Source organism: Diadema antillarum, unplaced genomic scaffold (genome assembly GCF_040938485.1).
Source record: "Diadema antillarum isolate AM-2024a unplaced genomic scaffold, OU_Dant_1.0 scf00000122, whole genome shotgun sequence".
In the NCBI taxonomy this organism is placed as follows: domain Eukaryota; kingdom Metazoa; phylum Echinodermata; class Echinoidea; order Diadematoida; family Diadematidae; genus Diadema; species Diadema antillarum.
The window spans coordinates 2707449-2724475 of record NW_027271011.1 but is presented as its reverse complement, the minus strand read 5'-3'; the positions used below and the strand labels follow the sequence as shown (position 1 = coordinate 2724475).

General features: G+C 38.3%; 1 protein-coding gene and 1 non-coding gene across 2 annotated transcripts in view; one reads left to right on the top strand and one right to left on the bottom strand.

Annotated features, from left to right (window-relative positions):
- LOC139720119 (signal peptide, CUB and EGF-like domain-containing protein 2) overlaps positions 1-11271 on the top strand; it is an 82928-nt gene extending 71657 nt beyond the window's left edge. Inside the window, 7 exon segments of the mRNA XM_071631491.1 lie at positions 583-747; positions 1452-1619; positions 2254-2415; positions 3703-3900; positions 4612-4764; positions 5527-5606; positions 10989-11271. Coding sequence (XP_071487592.1) covers positions 583-747; positions 1452-1619; positions 2254-2415; positions 3703-3900; positions 4612-4764; positions 5527-5606; positions 10989-11189 — 1127 coding nt within the window. The 3' untranslated portion in view covers positions 11190-11271.
- A 4890-nt stretch (positions 11272-16161) lies between these two features.
- Trnaa-agc (transfer RNA alanine (anticodon AGC)) lies at positions 16162-16235 on the bottom strand. Its single transcript has one exon. It is a non-coding gene; the product is annotated as a tRNA-Ala (tRNA).
- Positions 16236-17027: the final 792 nt, after the last annotated feature.

The window sequence follows — 17027 nt, the reverse complement described above, 5'->3', positions numbered from 1 at the left end:
TTAAAGCATGGACAATGTGTATGGAGCGCCATAGTGTCGCATGGCCTATTTCGTTACGAAATGATCATTTCGTCCACGAAATGACTGATTTCGTAACGAAATAGGCCATGCGACACTTGGCGCTCCATACAAATTGTCCATGCTTTAAACCATGGTTTCAATTTTACCACCTTCGTGAATTCGGGCCAAAGTGTTGCTTCCGAATATGGTTGTAGATCTAGCATTTATACGTGATAGAGCAAGTTCCCGTAATCGATTCGTTCTCACACAATTTGTGTGTGTAACATGTCCGTAAAGAAATGTTTCACTATGACTCTTGTATACCCTGCGATGACGGCAACCATAATGGCTATACTCATCCCTTCCTCAGTCCTTTAGATTTGGAAAGCCTTTATGGTACGTCAAACTCTATCGTTATCTTAAGAGTTTGCATGAAGAGCCAACTAATATTCATTCATCTTGATTTGAGGAACATTGATCTGCATTCGTGTTGCGGTGTCGTATCATTTTTTGTGTGATTGTTATAGTATGCTCGTCCAAACATGTCAATTATTTGTTTGTTTTTGTTTCCACCTCGATCAGTCGCATGCAGTATAGGAACCTACTATCATGCCAACATCGGCGGCTGCGTGCCGTGCGAAGAGGGCACGTACCAGGACATGGAGGGACAGCTCGAGTGTAAGAGATGCCCGCAACAGGATCAGCAGTACGCCGTGTTTGGTGCGCGCGATGTCACCGAGTGTGGAGGTAGGTCCCGTATGTTGCAGGGGAACATTTTCATTTAGTGTTTTGTCATAGATTTTCACTGACAAATTTGTTCTCAGCCAATCAGATGTATGGATTTCACCAGCTTAACACAGTTGTTAGTGACTGACAAGTTTCATGAAACGGTGCCCCGAAAGTCATGAGGGGGGGGGGGGGTGGCTGTGGGGAAATGGAAACCGCCATTTTGAATTTACTTTTATCCTTGCTTTCTTGAAATCTGTGAGAAATATGCAAAGCAACTTGGCATAGTTTACAACAATCAAAATGTCTGCAGCTGACGCTATGTTAACCTCTTCCGTACGAGATTCTAAACACGCGTCGTTGACATTTCATACACAGGACTCTCGATAACATAATTGCATTAAAGACCTTAAACTCTTGTACTTTACTTCGTGTCGCTCTTGAAAATTTGAGAAAACACTGAATAATCGGAGCTTCTTTACGTCGGTGAAGGGCAATTTGTCAGTCAGTTTGCAATAAACACAACTCGACAGAAGAATCATCAATTTGAATAGCAGCGTAGTTTGCCAGAGGTAAACGCATTGTTGTGTGTAAAACATTTTGGTCGACGCTTTTTTGACAGAAAGTTTGTCGCCTTCATTTTCTAAAAACTACAATCATAGTCATAAATCATTCGATAATGGCTCACCCCGGGCAATATACCTGTGATGTTGCACCCCCAACAGGGCAATGCCATCCTGGAGAATATTCGGTGGATGGATTCCAGCCATGTGACCCGTGTCCAGAAGGTTTCTACCAGCCTGAGTCGGGTCGAACACACTGTCTGCCGTGTAACGGTGGACTGCTAACGAGCTCAACGGGCGCCACTTCGTTTGCCGACTGTCTTGCAAGAGGCATGAATTTTTCAGTATAGATTGTATCATTAAAGCAACCCATTAATTTATTTTAGGAATGAAATTCAATATTTCAAATATTTTGAATCGCATGGGTTTTTCTTTTTATCAATGTAAGCTTTTATAAAGGGTTATGTTAATGTTTCAAGTCCTTCCGTTAAGTGATAATATAGTTAGTATTCCATCTAAAAGTTTGATAAAGATTTGACTGAAAGTGGAATTAATTGGAAATTTGCATGTGCCTATTTGCTTTTCTTGGCTTATATTTGGGTGCAAAAACTTTTGTATTTTTTCATACGAAACAGTGACAATATTTTCATAAAAGTTGCAGTCACCAGTCTCATTATTTTAAACATCAAGAGTCTCTCTCTGATTACGTTCCAGATTTTTTTCATTTCGATTCAAATCATAGCGCTGTATCAAACTTCGACAAGAGCAACAACACAACAACAAAAGACAACCTGACAGTTCCACTACGATATATAAACAATATACTATTAAGATTAATTTCTAAAGTTCACATCCTATCTTCAGTTTTTAAAGCTACACAAAATATGAATCTGCATTATATACTCTTGGCAATTACACATCACCAGGACTGCAATTTTTACTTGTTTTTTTTATTGTCTTTCAGAACACTGCGAACCCGGCATGTATTATGACGTAGACGGGCATGTATGTCGCCGGTGTCCTCAAGGATCCTACCAACCGTATCCAGCTATGAATTACTGCATCCGTTGCCCTGGCAACACGACTACTGATGAGGAAGGTTCGAGAGATGGAGACCAGTGTAAAGGTATGTCTTGCACAAAGTGACTATTAGAGTAGGTACAAGAACAAAATCCTCTTTGACGGAGCATATATCTTTACGAAAACCTCAGTAATGATGATAATTGATAATGATGATAATGATAATGATGATACATGTAATAATAATGTCATGATAAACATTAATGACCACCCGATTCGATGCTTGGTAATTAGTCAGTTGTTAAATGCAGTTTGCCGTCATACAAGGTTTGCATCTCTATTGTCAGATGGAAGATGGATGTGAAGATGGAAGCAAAGATAAGGATGAAAAGTGGAAAAAAAAAACCTATTTTGTTGATGATTTCTCGTCATTCTCATTCCCCAATTCATAAAGCAATGATCTTTTGATTTTCTTTCTCAGTGTTAAAGGGATAACGTAGTTTTGGTTGATATGGGCTACAGTTTTTAAATTTTATTTTGGTGAGATAATGAGAAACCTCTTATGAAATACAGCATACAACTCTAAGAGGAATTCAAAGTTTGCTTGACGAAAATTGGTATTGAAATAGCTGAGATATACAAAAAACAAAAAAAAAACGAACAAACAAACAAAAAGGTCCGTTTGTTGGCACCACTTTGTTTTACTTTGTTTTTTGGACATCAGCCATTTCAAAACCGATTTTCATCAAATAAACTTCGAATTCCTCTTTATTGTATGCTCTTTAATATTTCATAAGAGGATTAAAGTTAAAACCTGAACCCTCGTCTCAACCAACACTATGCCATTCCTTTAACTTAAAGGTCTCAAAGACATTCATTTAATGCTTCAAACTTTAAGTGATGGCAAATTAATTTTTTCCCAATATATATATATATATATATATATATATATATATGTATATATATATATATATATATATATATATATATATATACGTCAGGTGAATATGTGACCATGATAATGAATCACTGTTCGTTATTGCGCTATTTACACATAAAAGTGGAACATAATAAATTGGTTAATCAATTTATTAATGACACAATCGCTTTCTATTCAAAAGTTCCTATAATCAAGTAATATACATTGTAATAATATTCCATTGTTATTATATACTCAGTATTGTATTATACTATATTATATTACATTGTATCATATCATGTCATAACTAATATAAGAAATCATCAGGTAGATTTTATTTCATTACATTATAAATTGTGTGTTATATTGTATTATGTTATATCATATCATTTATTATATTATATTATATTATATCATATTATATTATATCATATTATATCATATCATATTATATTATTGTCATGTATTTTGCAGATACAACCTGTCGAGGCAAAATAGGACCATACATCGGTTACTTCGAGACCCCAAACTTCCCCGGAGACTACCCAGCAAACGCCCAGTGTATTTGGCAAATTAGACCGCCAGCGGGACGGAAGGTCATTTTTGTCGTATCAGAAATATATCTCCGGAAGGAGGATAATTGTGGAGATTCAGTGGTCATTCGGAGAAAAGGTGATTGAGCAGGTTCTGGGATCGAATCCTGACCCTTTTTCAAATTCAAACTACAGGAGAAAATCATAACAACTTAATATAATGTGCACGTATCTTGGTAGAAACTCGATATCCATCTATTGCAACTAGCCATATAATTAATATCATGAATATAGCTGACATTAAGTGAAAGACGGGTTTAGATATTCAGGGCTGTTACATGCTCCTATTCATTGAGTATGGTTTTCTTCAAAAGGTAGAAAATATCAAGATATATCCAGTCCACAGATTTGAATCTGGAATACCTAATTGGTAGAATAAACTGTTTCTTGACTGCTACAAAACTTTCAAAACGTGTGAAATGTTTACGCTTTACAGTAATCTTTACTAACTCGTCTCGTAATTAAGCACACGTTGTTTCCTGGTAAAGTATTTATAAATTTATAGAGATTTAGTAATACTTTCGCATGTTTGCCATATTTACGTGTTATTCGGCGTAGGTATCAATACGAAAGGATGAAAACATGAGAACATTTAATAACTATATCATTACTATAACAGTTTTGCCTCGGCTTAAGTAGAATCTGATGAGATTTATTGATTACGATAGGGCCTGATTATTATTGGCATTGTTTATTTGTTGATTCGTTCATTAATTCAGTTAATGATATCTTCATACAGTAGTCGTGCCCTCGTAGTCTCTATATTTAATCATTTTTGCTTGATATATAGCCACGCCCCACTCGGCCAGATCATTTAGGGCGTGCGAAAACGTGACACGCCCGTTCGCCTTTTTAGCCCAGACCAAACGGCTTTGGATCCGGTTTACGTCGGATGGAGCAAACTCGTCAAAAGGCTTTAGGATCCATTACGCCACATATGACGGTATGTGACATCCAAGGGATGAAAATAATGATAATGATAATGATCAAAGTAACGTTTATGATTAATTATTGATCAATCATTGAATGGTATTGTGATAACAACGCTGATAAAACAACAGTAGAGTGAATGGGAAGTTTGAATGGAGTGTATATGGAGATTGAATTCTGCTATCATGGTGTGTTCATCCCAGGGACAAGACGCTGTCCCTTTACGACCAAGGACCATAATATGGCAAAGATTTAGGAGTGGAAACCTGGTGATGCCTACTGGGAAACGAAAATTGCAGGGCTCTGTGAGAATTCAGTTGTACTAACCCTGACTAGGCTACACTAGATAAATTGCACCAACAAAAATGGTTGCGATAGATACAAGGTTTCTTTTTACTTCAATTTCGGGTAAAGAAAGGAAATTCGGTGATGATTTGTGTTTAGGTAGATGGGGAAAAGGAAACCATAATTTCATCACTTCGTGTAATCTGGATAATTATAATTCAATTCAATTCAATTCAATTCAATTCAATTCGATTCAATTCAATGTTTTATTTCATTTTTCGACAAGAACTTATAAACATCACTTCTTTTTTTGGTAATTATACAGTAATTATAAATAAAAAAAACAGTAATTATACTGATTGTCATTATTGCTTACTTGTCTTAGGTCCGATTTTCATGACACCTTGTCATTCCGTTTGTTTTATTTTACCTGGTGTGGGATGTGATTTTAATGCATCTTTTACGCTGATGTTTCTCCCATCCCTTGCAGAAAATTACGAATACTTGATGGAAGATATCGTAAAGGACGGACGACTGTACGAGTCAGATCATCACCAGGAAATACTCAAAGTAAGAAGCCATATCGTACCTGGTTCTTGTAGTATCTAGTGTATTTGCGTGAAGGACGACATATTGGCTCGAATTCACGAAGGTGGTTTAAATCTAAACATTGGTTATAAGCAAATTTCTCCTGCGTGTATACGATTAACAGATTGCGCACTCCAACAAAGGTCCAGTAACAATCGCGCGTTGATACACGCATGTCAATGTACGCCTATTTCACGCTTACAAGATGGCCTAGATTTAAATCGCCTTCACGAATTCAGGCCATTATGTACACATATGGCTTTCCATAGTCAACCACTGTGGATACGATTACTTTTGTGACTCACACTGTCACGTTCAGACGTTGTAAACACACGCCCACGCATTGAGAGTCTAAAAGAATCTAAAACGGTCTAGAAGAATCTAAAATATACATGTATTACTGGAGACTTGATAACACTAGAGTATACTTCCTTTTTATGTTGTTCAAACGTGTGATAAATCAAAATTTTCTAACTAACATATTTCCTGTTATGTGTTAACAAACTTGTACCAGGGAGGCCTTGTACGCTCCTCTGCATTGATTCTTCTTCACGTATTGGGTATTATTCTATCACGTATCATACCAAGGAGGTTTAAGAGTTGGAGTTCCAACTGGCTGTAATTATTCAAACAGTTGTCAGATTTCTATTGATGTACAAAAAAATTTCACAGGGGCATTTGTGCCTTTGATGATCGATGTTCGTAGCCGCCGTCTTGCTTAGGAATCTGAAGATTCATTTTGAATGTTAACATAATATTGGCCATATTTTGCTTATTTATTTATTAAATGAAATGAAATTTCACTTAATGATAAAGTAAGTAAAACAAAAGTCAATACCGTGCAGAAATTTGTGCAAAAGTGTAAATCAGAGCTGTATCATGTGAAAATGTTTCAAACTGTACCATCCTGAAAAGCCGGTTTTATCACTTTTCCACTTAATTCCGACAAATAAAACTAACATGGAATAATCTTCAGGTATAATTCTTTATTGAAAGATATATCAGATTAGTGCCCGGGTATGCCCAGTCGAGTAATTTTCATCTCTATTTCAGCATTTTTTGCGCAATTTCTATTCGCACATCCTCGTGTCTGTACCACCTATCTTTTATAAGAAGGGATAGCGAAACGTAATTACCATCACAAAGACATATCTTCCTTAGAAAATGGCTGGTGATTATGCAATGAGACACGAGTCAATTGTCTTCCTATCTGCGTGGCAGATCCTGTTTGGCACATGCTTCAAATATTTTTGAGCGGCGGCATCGAACATCTAGTAAAGGAAGTAAAGCCCCCGTTCCACTATGCCGTTCTCGCTACGATTTGACAATTTTCTCAGGTCGGGAAGGATCGGGTAAAACCTGAGCCGATCTGGACACAGTACGATGTTAGAACGCTCTAAGTACGCTGCAGTTACGACTACCAAGTGCTTGCTACGCTCTTACTACGATGATCGGGAATTAGACATTGCGATCTCTGCCGCTGCCGGTACGCTTTAGAACGATGTAGCTACGCTGTTAGTGCGATGTTGCCGATGTTATCCGATCAATGCACGCTTTATCTACGCTCTGAACGATCTATACGATCTTATCACGCTGTTACCCCGTTCAGAGAGCTGAAAAGTGCCCGATGTGCCCCGATGTACCCCGATTAGACTGTGGGTCAGCAGTCAGTCAACTTATTAGCATGCAGAACCGAAGAAATATACTGTGGACCTCGACGATTCATTCTTCTTTTTTTTACTTTTGATTTTCAAAGTTGTTGTTGCTTCGTTATTCTCACTACTCTTTCTTCATCAGCGAGCCCGTGCTTCTGTGCCTCCAGTGCCCTGGTTATGACCCACCATTTCCCTCTCCTCTCCCCTCCTCCCCCCCCCCCCCCCCCCCTTGTCCACCTCGGACTTACTACCTTCTTCACTACTATATCTTTCTATCCTCTCATCAATTTTTTCCTCACAAGAGAGCCGCCATGTGTTTGTTAATGTGCGTCCGTATGTGTGCATGTATGTGTGTATTACTCTGTCTTTTTTTTGCTACCGCTTAGGGAAATTTGTTGTTGTTGTTTTTTGCAATTATATATTTTTCTCTATGAGGGGACTGCACTCTAATACTACAAGCTCTGCTTTTTAGCAGTCCCCTCCATTTCCAGCAATATTTTGTATGCATTTACCACAGTGACGTAACTGTTATTTGTATCTCTGTTGATAATTTGCCTGCATCTCTTTTACAATGTTATTCTGTTCATCGCATTGTGGTACTGATTTCATGACGTCTGTGTATATGAGCGTTTCTTTGTATTTTTTATTATTTGTTTGTTGGAAGTGAAATAAATCAACTTGAACTTGAAGAGCCTCCTCAACTCACGGTTCTTTTGCAGCAATGCATTGTATAAACAAAGACGTGCTGATTTTTCAAAGGATTTTTCTTGATGTCCTTGCTTTTATAGTCCGTCTTCCTCCAGTTGTAGATGATTTCATATTCTTCAAAATTCTGCTATGTCCTCTTCCTCCTCTTTCAGCACCACGTGCAGTCTCTCTTTCTTCGCCTTTTGGGTAGCTGCTTCGCTGCTTTCTTCTCTTCTTTTTCTTCATCTCTTCTTCTTCTTCTTCTTCGAAAATTACAGCTAAAATTACTTCCCGTTCTTGTGCCGATGTTACTACGCTCAGAAAGACCTTGCTACGGTCATCCCGCTGCGTTTACGCCGTCATTACGCTTTCCCCGCTGCGTTCACGCTGTCACTACGCTCTCCCCGCTTGCCGTACGATTAAAAATATGCCAATTTTGATCGGGGAGATCGGGAAGAAATTTTGAACCGGTTCAAAACTTCTTCCCGATCTCCCCGATCAAAATTGACCTATTTTTAATCGTACGGCAAGCGGGGAGAGCGTAGTGACAGCGTAAACGCAGCGGGAGAGCGTAGTGACAGCGCAAACGCAGCGGGATGAGCGTAACAAGGTCTTTCTGAGCGTAGTAACATCGGCACAAGAACGGGAAGTAATTTTAGCTGTAATTTTCGAAGAAGAAGAAGAGATAAAGAAAAGAAGAGAAGAAAGCAGCGAAGCAGCTACCCAAAAGGCGAAGAAAGAGATACTGCACCTGATGCTGGAAGAGGACATAGCAGAATTTTGAAGAATATGAAATCATCTACAACTGGAGGAAGACGGACTATAAAAGCAAGTACATCAAAAAAAAAAGCCTTGGAAAAATCAGCACGTCTTTGTTTATACAATGCATTGCTGCAAAAGAACTGTGAGTTGAGGAGCCTCCTCAGGTCCACAGTATATTTCTTCGGTTCTGCATGCTAATATATTGACTGACTGCAGATCGACAGTCGAATCGGGGTACATCGGGGCACATCGGGCACTTTTCAGCTCTCTGAACGGGGTAACAGCGTGATAAGATCGTATAGATCGTTCAGAGCGTAGATACAGCGTCCATCGATCGGATAACATCGGCAACATCGCACTGACAGCGTAGCTACATCGTTCTAAAGCGTACCGGCAACGGCAGAGATCGTAATGTCTCATTCCCGATCATCGTAGTAAGAGCGTAGCAAGCACTTGGTAGTCGTAACTGCAGCGTACTTAGAGCGTTCTAACATCGTACTGTGTACAGATCGGCTCAGGTTTTACCCGATCCTTCCCGACCTGAGAAAATTGTCAAATCGTAGCGAGAACGGCATAGTGGAACGGGGACTGTAAGACGGTTGTGATTCCATTCTCTTGAACCTCCTTGATTATACTTAGTAGCGTGGGGAGAGAACGTTGGCCCGATTTAATCGATCTTCATTCGCTGCTACCAGGGTACATTCGAAAACCACGGATAGCGCAGACCTGGTAGAATAGAATTGCCCGTCAGCGAAAGTATGCATCAAAGCGTGTATAGGTAACGTTCGACTCCATCAGTCGAGATTCTTTGATTGTGTATCTTGATCTTGATGGTGTACGTTGATCAGCCCTGGTAGAGCAACACTCAACTTTGGTTCATAGGTCATGGTAGGAGGGACATTACTCAAAATGTTTGGATAATGTATCTTTAAATGAACGTGGATCAGCTATATTGGTTATTGCTTGTGGTAAGGAATTCCAGTATCTACTGGTGGTTCTTGGGAAGAATGAGTGACTTCTAGTGTAGATGGAGATCAGTTCTGGAAGTAGGGAGCTTGATTTGAAGAGGCTTCCAACTCCTGGTCCTTCTAAGTGGTTCAGGGTTGAATTCACCATGTCTTTCGAAGGGCAAATCAACCAGGCCATAGATTATTTTATGCATGGATATGATACTGTTCATGTGACGCCTATGTTCCAGGGTAGGTAGTTTGATATTCTGGAGCATGGTTGTTATAGAGCTTCCATAATTGTAATCGTTGGTTATGAAACGGGTAGCTTTCCTTTGTATAGCCTCTACTTTTTGGATAAGCCTCAAAGTGTGCGGGTCCCAAACAGGGCTACAGTTCTCCAGGTGAGGGCGGACTAAACTCTTACATGCCTGCACTTTGACATTAAGAGGGGCTCTATGGAGGTTACGCCGTAGAAATCCGAGCATACTGCTTGCTTTGTTGGTGATGTTGTCAATGTGTGTATTCCATTTTAAATCCGATGACAGGGTTATTCCCAAATACTTGTGTTGTGACACCTCTGCAAGGCGATGACCGTAGAGTGTATATGAAGTTGGAATAATGGTACGCCTTTTTGTGAAGTGGATCATCTGGCATTTTGGCAATTTGAATGACATTAGCCACGTTTTAGCCCACTTTTCTAGGCGCTGGAGGTCATTTTGGAGAACAGCACCATCTGATGTTGAACGGATTTCATGGTATAGAATACAGTCATCGGCATAAAGACATACTTTGGACTCAATTCCAGATGGAAGATCATTGATGTATATTAGGAATAATAGGGGTCCAAGGACTGTCCCCTGTGGGACACCTGAAGTTACCTGAGCAGGACTGGACTTTGCTGGTATGTGCTGAATACAAAGAGCTCAGTGCGAAAGCTATACACAATTCGTTAAGGGGATTTCGAATGTATCCGAGTCGGAATAGGCTTTGCATTACGTGGTATCCTCACGCTACCTGGTGTGTAAGGTCAGTATGAGGATGAATGGGATTTTCATATGTGCTGTGCCATAGTGGAGAAGACTCCCGACATCCAATGGGAGGACCCGAGTTCGATTCCCGCCCAGTGCTTACGTCCTTAATTGGACAAGATGTTTTTACCCACTTTGCCCCTCTCGACCCGGGTGTATCTGGTAACTGGCAACGCTAGGGTAATAATCATGGCAGGGCCCTGGATAAAGAAGACCGTAGCCTATCATTATTATCATTATTATCCAATATTTCGTCTTTGCCATGTCTGTCTTTTTCTACAGGATAAAGAGGTACTTACGGAACTATTGAAGGTTATAGCACATCCCGAGCGGTACTACAACTACAGCCAGGAACAATCGCGTTCCCTCCTCCCGCGCTCCTTCATCCGGTTGCTACGCAACAAAGTTACGAGATTTCTGTATCCCAGCCAGGTGCAAGATTCGGCCAAAGACTCCTCGGCCACAACAGGTCCGTGGTATTGAAGTGACGTCGCTACGTCTCCATCTCAAATGACATAAAATGCACGTCGCACCTTAAAACACAATCGAATATTTGATGCAGAGTTTAAAAGAAAGAAATATAGCTGTGTACGTTTGAGTGAGCTTATTTTGTTGGCAAGAAAGCTGTAATATTGAGCTCTGTATTGCTCGTTTTCTGTGGAAGTTACTCACCGAAAAACAAAATGGAGGAAGCAAATCTCTGAGCATTTCAGACAGGGTGTTCCGCGTGCTCGCTCGAATGAGGTGCAAATAATGAATCGCTTTCTAAGTAAAGGGAGTCACAAAAGAAACCGACCAGTGGTGGCCTCAGAATAACCATCTAGGTCCATTATTGTGACTGCCAGACTTAGATAAAGGCTAAAGCAAAGTGAGAATGAAGTTACATGTATAACTTGTCTTGTTTTCATCCCTTCTTACTGTTTGAAGTTAACAGCAACGCCGAGGCATTCAATACTCAACCTTATTCGAAGATTGTACAATATACCTAGAGAAAGGTAAATTAAGTCAGTTACAAAGAGTAACACATATTGTATATTGGGACATTTGGTGACTAAGATTCTGTTCAATTTTGGTATAAAACAAAACAAAACAAACGAAGTGTGGTTGCCTTTAACCTATTTCAGAAAAAAAGTAAAGGATATGCCTTTGCATTTTGTCCATGCATTTGAAAACATCCGTTATATTCTTTGTTGCTAGATTCTAGTTTAATGAGAATTAGAGTCAGATATTGGTGGATCAAGATAACTGGTAATAACGATGCATATATCTTCTGCGGACAGACCTTTCAGCCACGTTGTAAACGAATGCTTGAATCAAAACGTGTAGCTTATATCGCATTATCCTAAAGTTTTGTGTTTTTGGTAGTTCCTCGCAGGCGGAGTGTTACTGTGTGATAAAGATCAAGGGGACAATTCAAAAGTTGTTATGACTTTTCGGGCTCTTTGAAGATCTTGTGTGTAAATCCCAGAGAAGTGGCAGTCAATGTAGGTAACAATATTATGATACATGTATGTCAAAGATACGGGGGGGGGGGGGTAGCACGTGGTATAGTGGATGAGACTCCTGAATTTCAGTCGGAGATCTTCAGTTCGAATCCCTTCAAGAGCCTGTACATCCTTGGACAAGATATCTTTACCCACCACGTCCCTCTCCACCCAGGTGTATAAATGGGTACCTGGCAACGCTAGGGTGATAATAATGGCAGGGCCCTCTGGTAGAGCAGTGGCAACACTGAAGAGGCTATCCCGGGATCACAATCGCTATTATTATATACTTTTTATTATCAACATTATTCTTATTATTATTCATTATCATTATTGCTATTATTACAAGTGATCATTTTTGTTAATGAGTCAAGTTGTGCCAAATATTAACAGAGAGATACAGAACCTCCTTCGACGCTTTGGCGGGAAACTGTGAAAAGACTCACCGCTGCAGTGCAGTAATAATTATCATTATGATATTCGTTATACTAACGTGTTGGTGGCAGTCAATGTGTATGACGTATATTGAAAAAAACTTCTGCTTGGTTTCGAAGACCGTGTGTGAGAATAATATTATATTACAATTTATTAATCCCAGTAGGCACCGTTGTTGGCTGTGTAACCACTTGAATTTCACCCTTCATGTGTAGCTTGATATATTTGACAATAAACGCTGAAAGCAGGAAAACCTGCAAACCTGCCAAAATGAAATGTTATACCATTTTAAAAAAAGAAACAGACAAAGAAAACACAAGCTTCTATGTGGATCAAATACTTGGTGCAGGAGAAAGAATTAACAGCATATCGCATTTACCAATAATGCATATTATATCACCAAGTAAATTTCCCTGCAACGTTTGATATTCTGAAGTGATTAATTCGCAAAGATAGCGAGAACAACTTCCAGCGAGTATGCTTCTACAGAACGATAAAACATCAAGATTGATTTTTTGTTTGGAAAAATTTTCCTAATTTCATGTGGGTATTCACATGCGATTGACGGAATCGTGCTGCAGAGAACGTAATTGTTATAATATCTAATCGAAATTTCAGTTTTGCCGCCGCTGTTAAGATGAGAGGTACCAATGCGTCTTAATTTTGATATCGATATGATTGTTTCAGTTGCAATCGACTCGTCACCGTTGAAAATCCCCCCCCCCCCCATCATGCTTCTATTCCCAGTTAGGGTAGGATTACCTAAGATGAATATTTAAAGATAAAACAGTAATGTATGATTATCTTAAACCTCTGCTCCCGGCTGATTGTACCCATTTATGTAAATAGTAATAATTTGTAATGAATTTACGTGAAAAATTATCCTTGCCTATTCAACGATATGTGAGTACTTATAAAAAGTTCAGATGAAAGCAAGCTGTATTCTTTATGTTTCACTCTCACTGTTCTTGAGCGAAAACTTTAAAAAAAAATTCTCAGAAACAGCAGCTTTAATGTTATACAGCTGTTATAATCTATAGGTATAATCACTTTCCATTTGTTTATTTCAGGCGCGTTGTATTCAGCTTTCATAAGATATAAGCCTTAACGTGTGACTTAGAATATTGGACAATACTTAATGATATTTATAAAGTCTTTGTGAATATGATAAATTATCAATTCTGATGAATAGAAATGGATGACACCAATCGTAACTTTAAGAGCACGCTCTGTGTAACCTACCCAATTCAATGTGTGATGTGACAAAAGTACTATGATACAATCGTGTTAGACAACGCATTATTATATGACAAAAAGATATTTACTATCATAACACATTATCGTTGAGTGTTTTTAAATAAGACACATGTTTGGCCGTTGGCGCGGTGTATAATCTGTCCCACATAGGAGTTCGTTTCGACGTACAGCTTGCGTGCTGGGACAGCCTAAACTTGAATTTTGTGACTCGTGACAGCCCAGTATCACGTTTTTCTACAAACTATAACGTGTGCAAATTGTGTAGCAGTATACAGAAGACTTGGGTAACCCGTAAAGTTTTGCCTTCTCTCCGTATGTTTTCTGTGTCATGGCGCATGTGTGATATATGGTTGGTCCAAATGGTGTACCAAACAATAACATTTCGTTGCTATATACGCAGTGAAAAATTACAAGAGGGCATTATATAAGTGGATATGCGACAAAGGAATTAAAGTACTACCGAAGCATTATATGACTTGTCTGCATATCATTGAACTGTTGTATAAAGGAAGAATTGTTTTTGCTATGCAATTTGTTATTACGTTGAAATGATGTGTGATACGTTCAGACATTTTCTTGCGAGAATCGCACGATATTACGTATTCGCTACAAGCGTTTGTATTTGAGTAAATCTAATTTAGGAATATCATCTGCGTTGTTTGCTTATAACGCCAAACATTTCCCTAGTATCTCTTGTGGTAATAAGCTGACATTAATATTGCCATATTACGCGAGATTCATACGAGCATGATGTTTTTGTAATAAGACGTGAAAAGCCTGTAAGGAATATAATGGCATTCTCCTTTCGAGAATACATGTTTACGTCAATGTAATTCTCTGCATGCGACGTGCGAATGATACCTTTTCATGACGAACCATTCAAAGTTGATATTTTTCATGTTTGTAACGAATTCCTACTGTGCTGAATGCATAATGAGTTTATTTCAGCAGTAAGCACAATGTTATACACAGATTCACTGATGTCGAGGGAGTTTCTGTCTAAAAGGGGCATGATTATGCTAGTCACATTTCGCAGTCCCGAAGGCTCGTTATTCATAAGGTTTGTCATTCCAAAAATGAAAAAAAAAAGTTTGTTTTTCCGAAGGCTCTTTAGTACGCTTCTTCTTTTCATTTTCAAATTAACGAACCTTATATAATTTTCGGCTAAACATGTGATAAACGAACCATCGGAAGAGCGAACCTAATTTATTTTCATAAAAAACAAACCGTCGGAATAACGAATATCACAAATTATGCTTTGCCATAAATTATATATGTAACATCAGTGTATAGTCTACAGACTAGCAGTCTCTCCCGTAGTTGACGTCAAAACGCTCACTGACTATTTAATAGCCAATGCTTAGAGAATAATCAGGCAGAAAGGCATTCGGAAGAACCTAACTATGTTCCAATAATCATGGCAGCAAATCAACATACATGTAGTGTGTTCGCCAGAATAGCTTATCGATATGTGAACTTTGCAACACCGTAGCCTACATGTTTGTTGAAGACGACTGTATTTTGTTGGTTATGGTCACTTTGTATGCCGAGGCATACTGTTATGTAAGTTAAATATTTATATAATTATGATTATTGATGAACGACTTTGATGTATCGGAAAACTTCTATATTTGATTGAGTACATGCGGTATTAGCACTTTATTTTCGAAGCTATTTAATCATGACAAATTGGACGAAGTAATGATTTAATGATTAGATTTCAGTGAAAACATTTCCTTGGGGAAAGTTATTATAATGGTATGCATCTCTGCATACCTTCGAAGTTTTTGTGTTATATTCGATGCTGTGAATTACGATACTTTTTTTTTTCTGTCATTTCTCTCAATTATTTTCCACTCGTTTCTTAAATGCTTCTCATTGACCAACTTTGTCTTAACTTGTATTAGTCCAGTGAATGTATATAATTGTTGATGCGCTAATGTTACTAAGGAAGAAAATAAAATAAAATAAATTCAAGGGCCAAAGAATGAACAAAAAGAAATTGTCACGTCGTTTGTAAAGGGTCAACTAAGGTTTATTGTTTTAATTTCTTTCGAGTCTAGTACTGCCATTCCCACAAGCTTTAAACATGGTAGCCTTAATTTTATTAACGTGTGTGCGAGCACTCTCTCTCTCTTTTTCTCTCTCTCACATACAGTATCATTATCTCACATACAGCATGTATACATGTATATAAATATATATATATATATATATATATATATATATATATATATATATATATATACATATAGCGAAAACTTTGAGCAAAGAAAATGGGTTTTCATCGGGATTCGAACCCGAGACCTCCGGATTGCTAGACCGGTGCTCTACCGACTGAGCTATTGAAAGCCCTAGATCGGTGTTCGTCCCAAACCCTTAATTCTCTTTGCTCGTGTGGTCAGAAGCTATAGTGTGTGTATGTGTGCCACACACATACTTTTCTTGTTTCAATATATATATATATATATATATATATATATATATATATATATATATATTGAGTAGGTTGTCCACGTGTTGGCAAGATAACAAGATAAAAAAACAAAAAACAAAACTGGAACAAAGTTTACGCTGTATTCACCTACGGTTTATTTCTGCACACAATATTTATATATGGGTCAGAATTTTGAACGATGTACAATTGAGCCAAAACAACGCAACATTTAAAAAGAAAGGAAATTCTCCAAATCGAATATCTTACCTTAAAGAGTATAATTCAAGCTTTAATATGAACCCAATTATATTAGGATTTTCCCGGAGGAACAAGTTTTTATTCACCGCGGAAGTTTAGCATGTCCAGAGCAGCGAACTCCGTGAGGAAGAGTACTGCACATACATTTGAATACCATTTAATCCGTTCCATACTGAATTCCGGATTCCCCATAGCCTTAATACATAGGCCACCAGGTTCCCGTATGGAACAGGTTAACATAGTTTGCAAAGATCTGATTCATTTTAAAATCGTAAAGAAATATCTTAAGGGACATGTGTACGTGTTGGCAGAATATTAAGCTTTTACTCTGAACCTTACGTAATGGTAGACAACTGATAATTTAACCAAATTCGTCATTTCTGTTGAAATATTACTCTTCCGCTAACACTTTCTCCAATTTACGCGCATTTTACAGAAACTCAATATTTT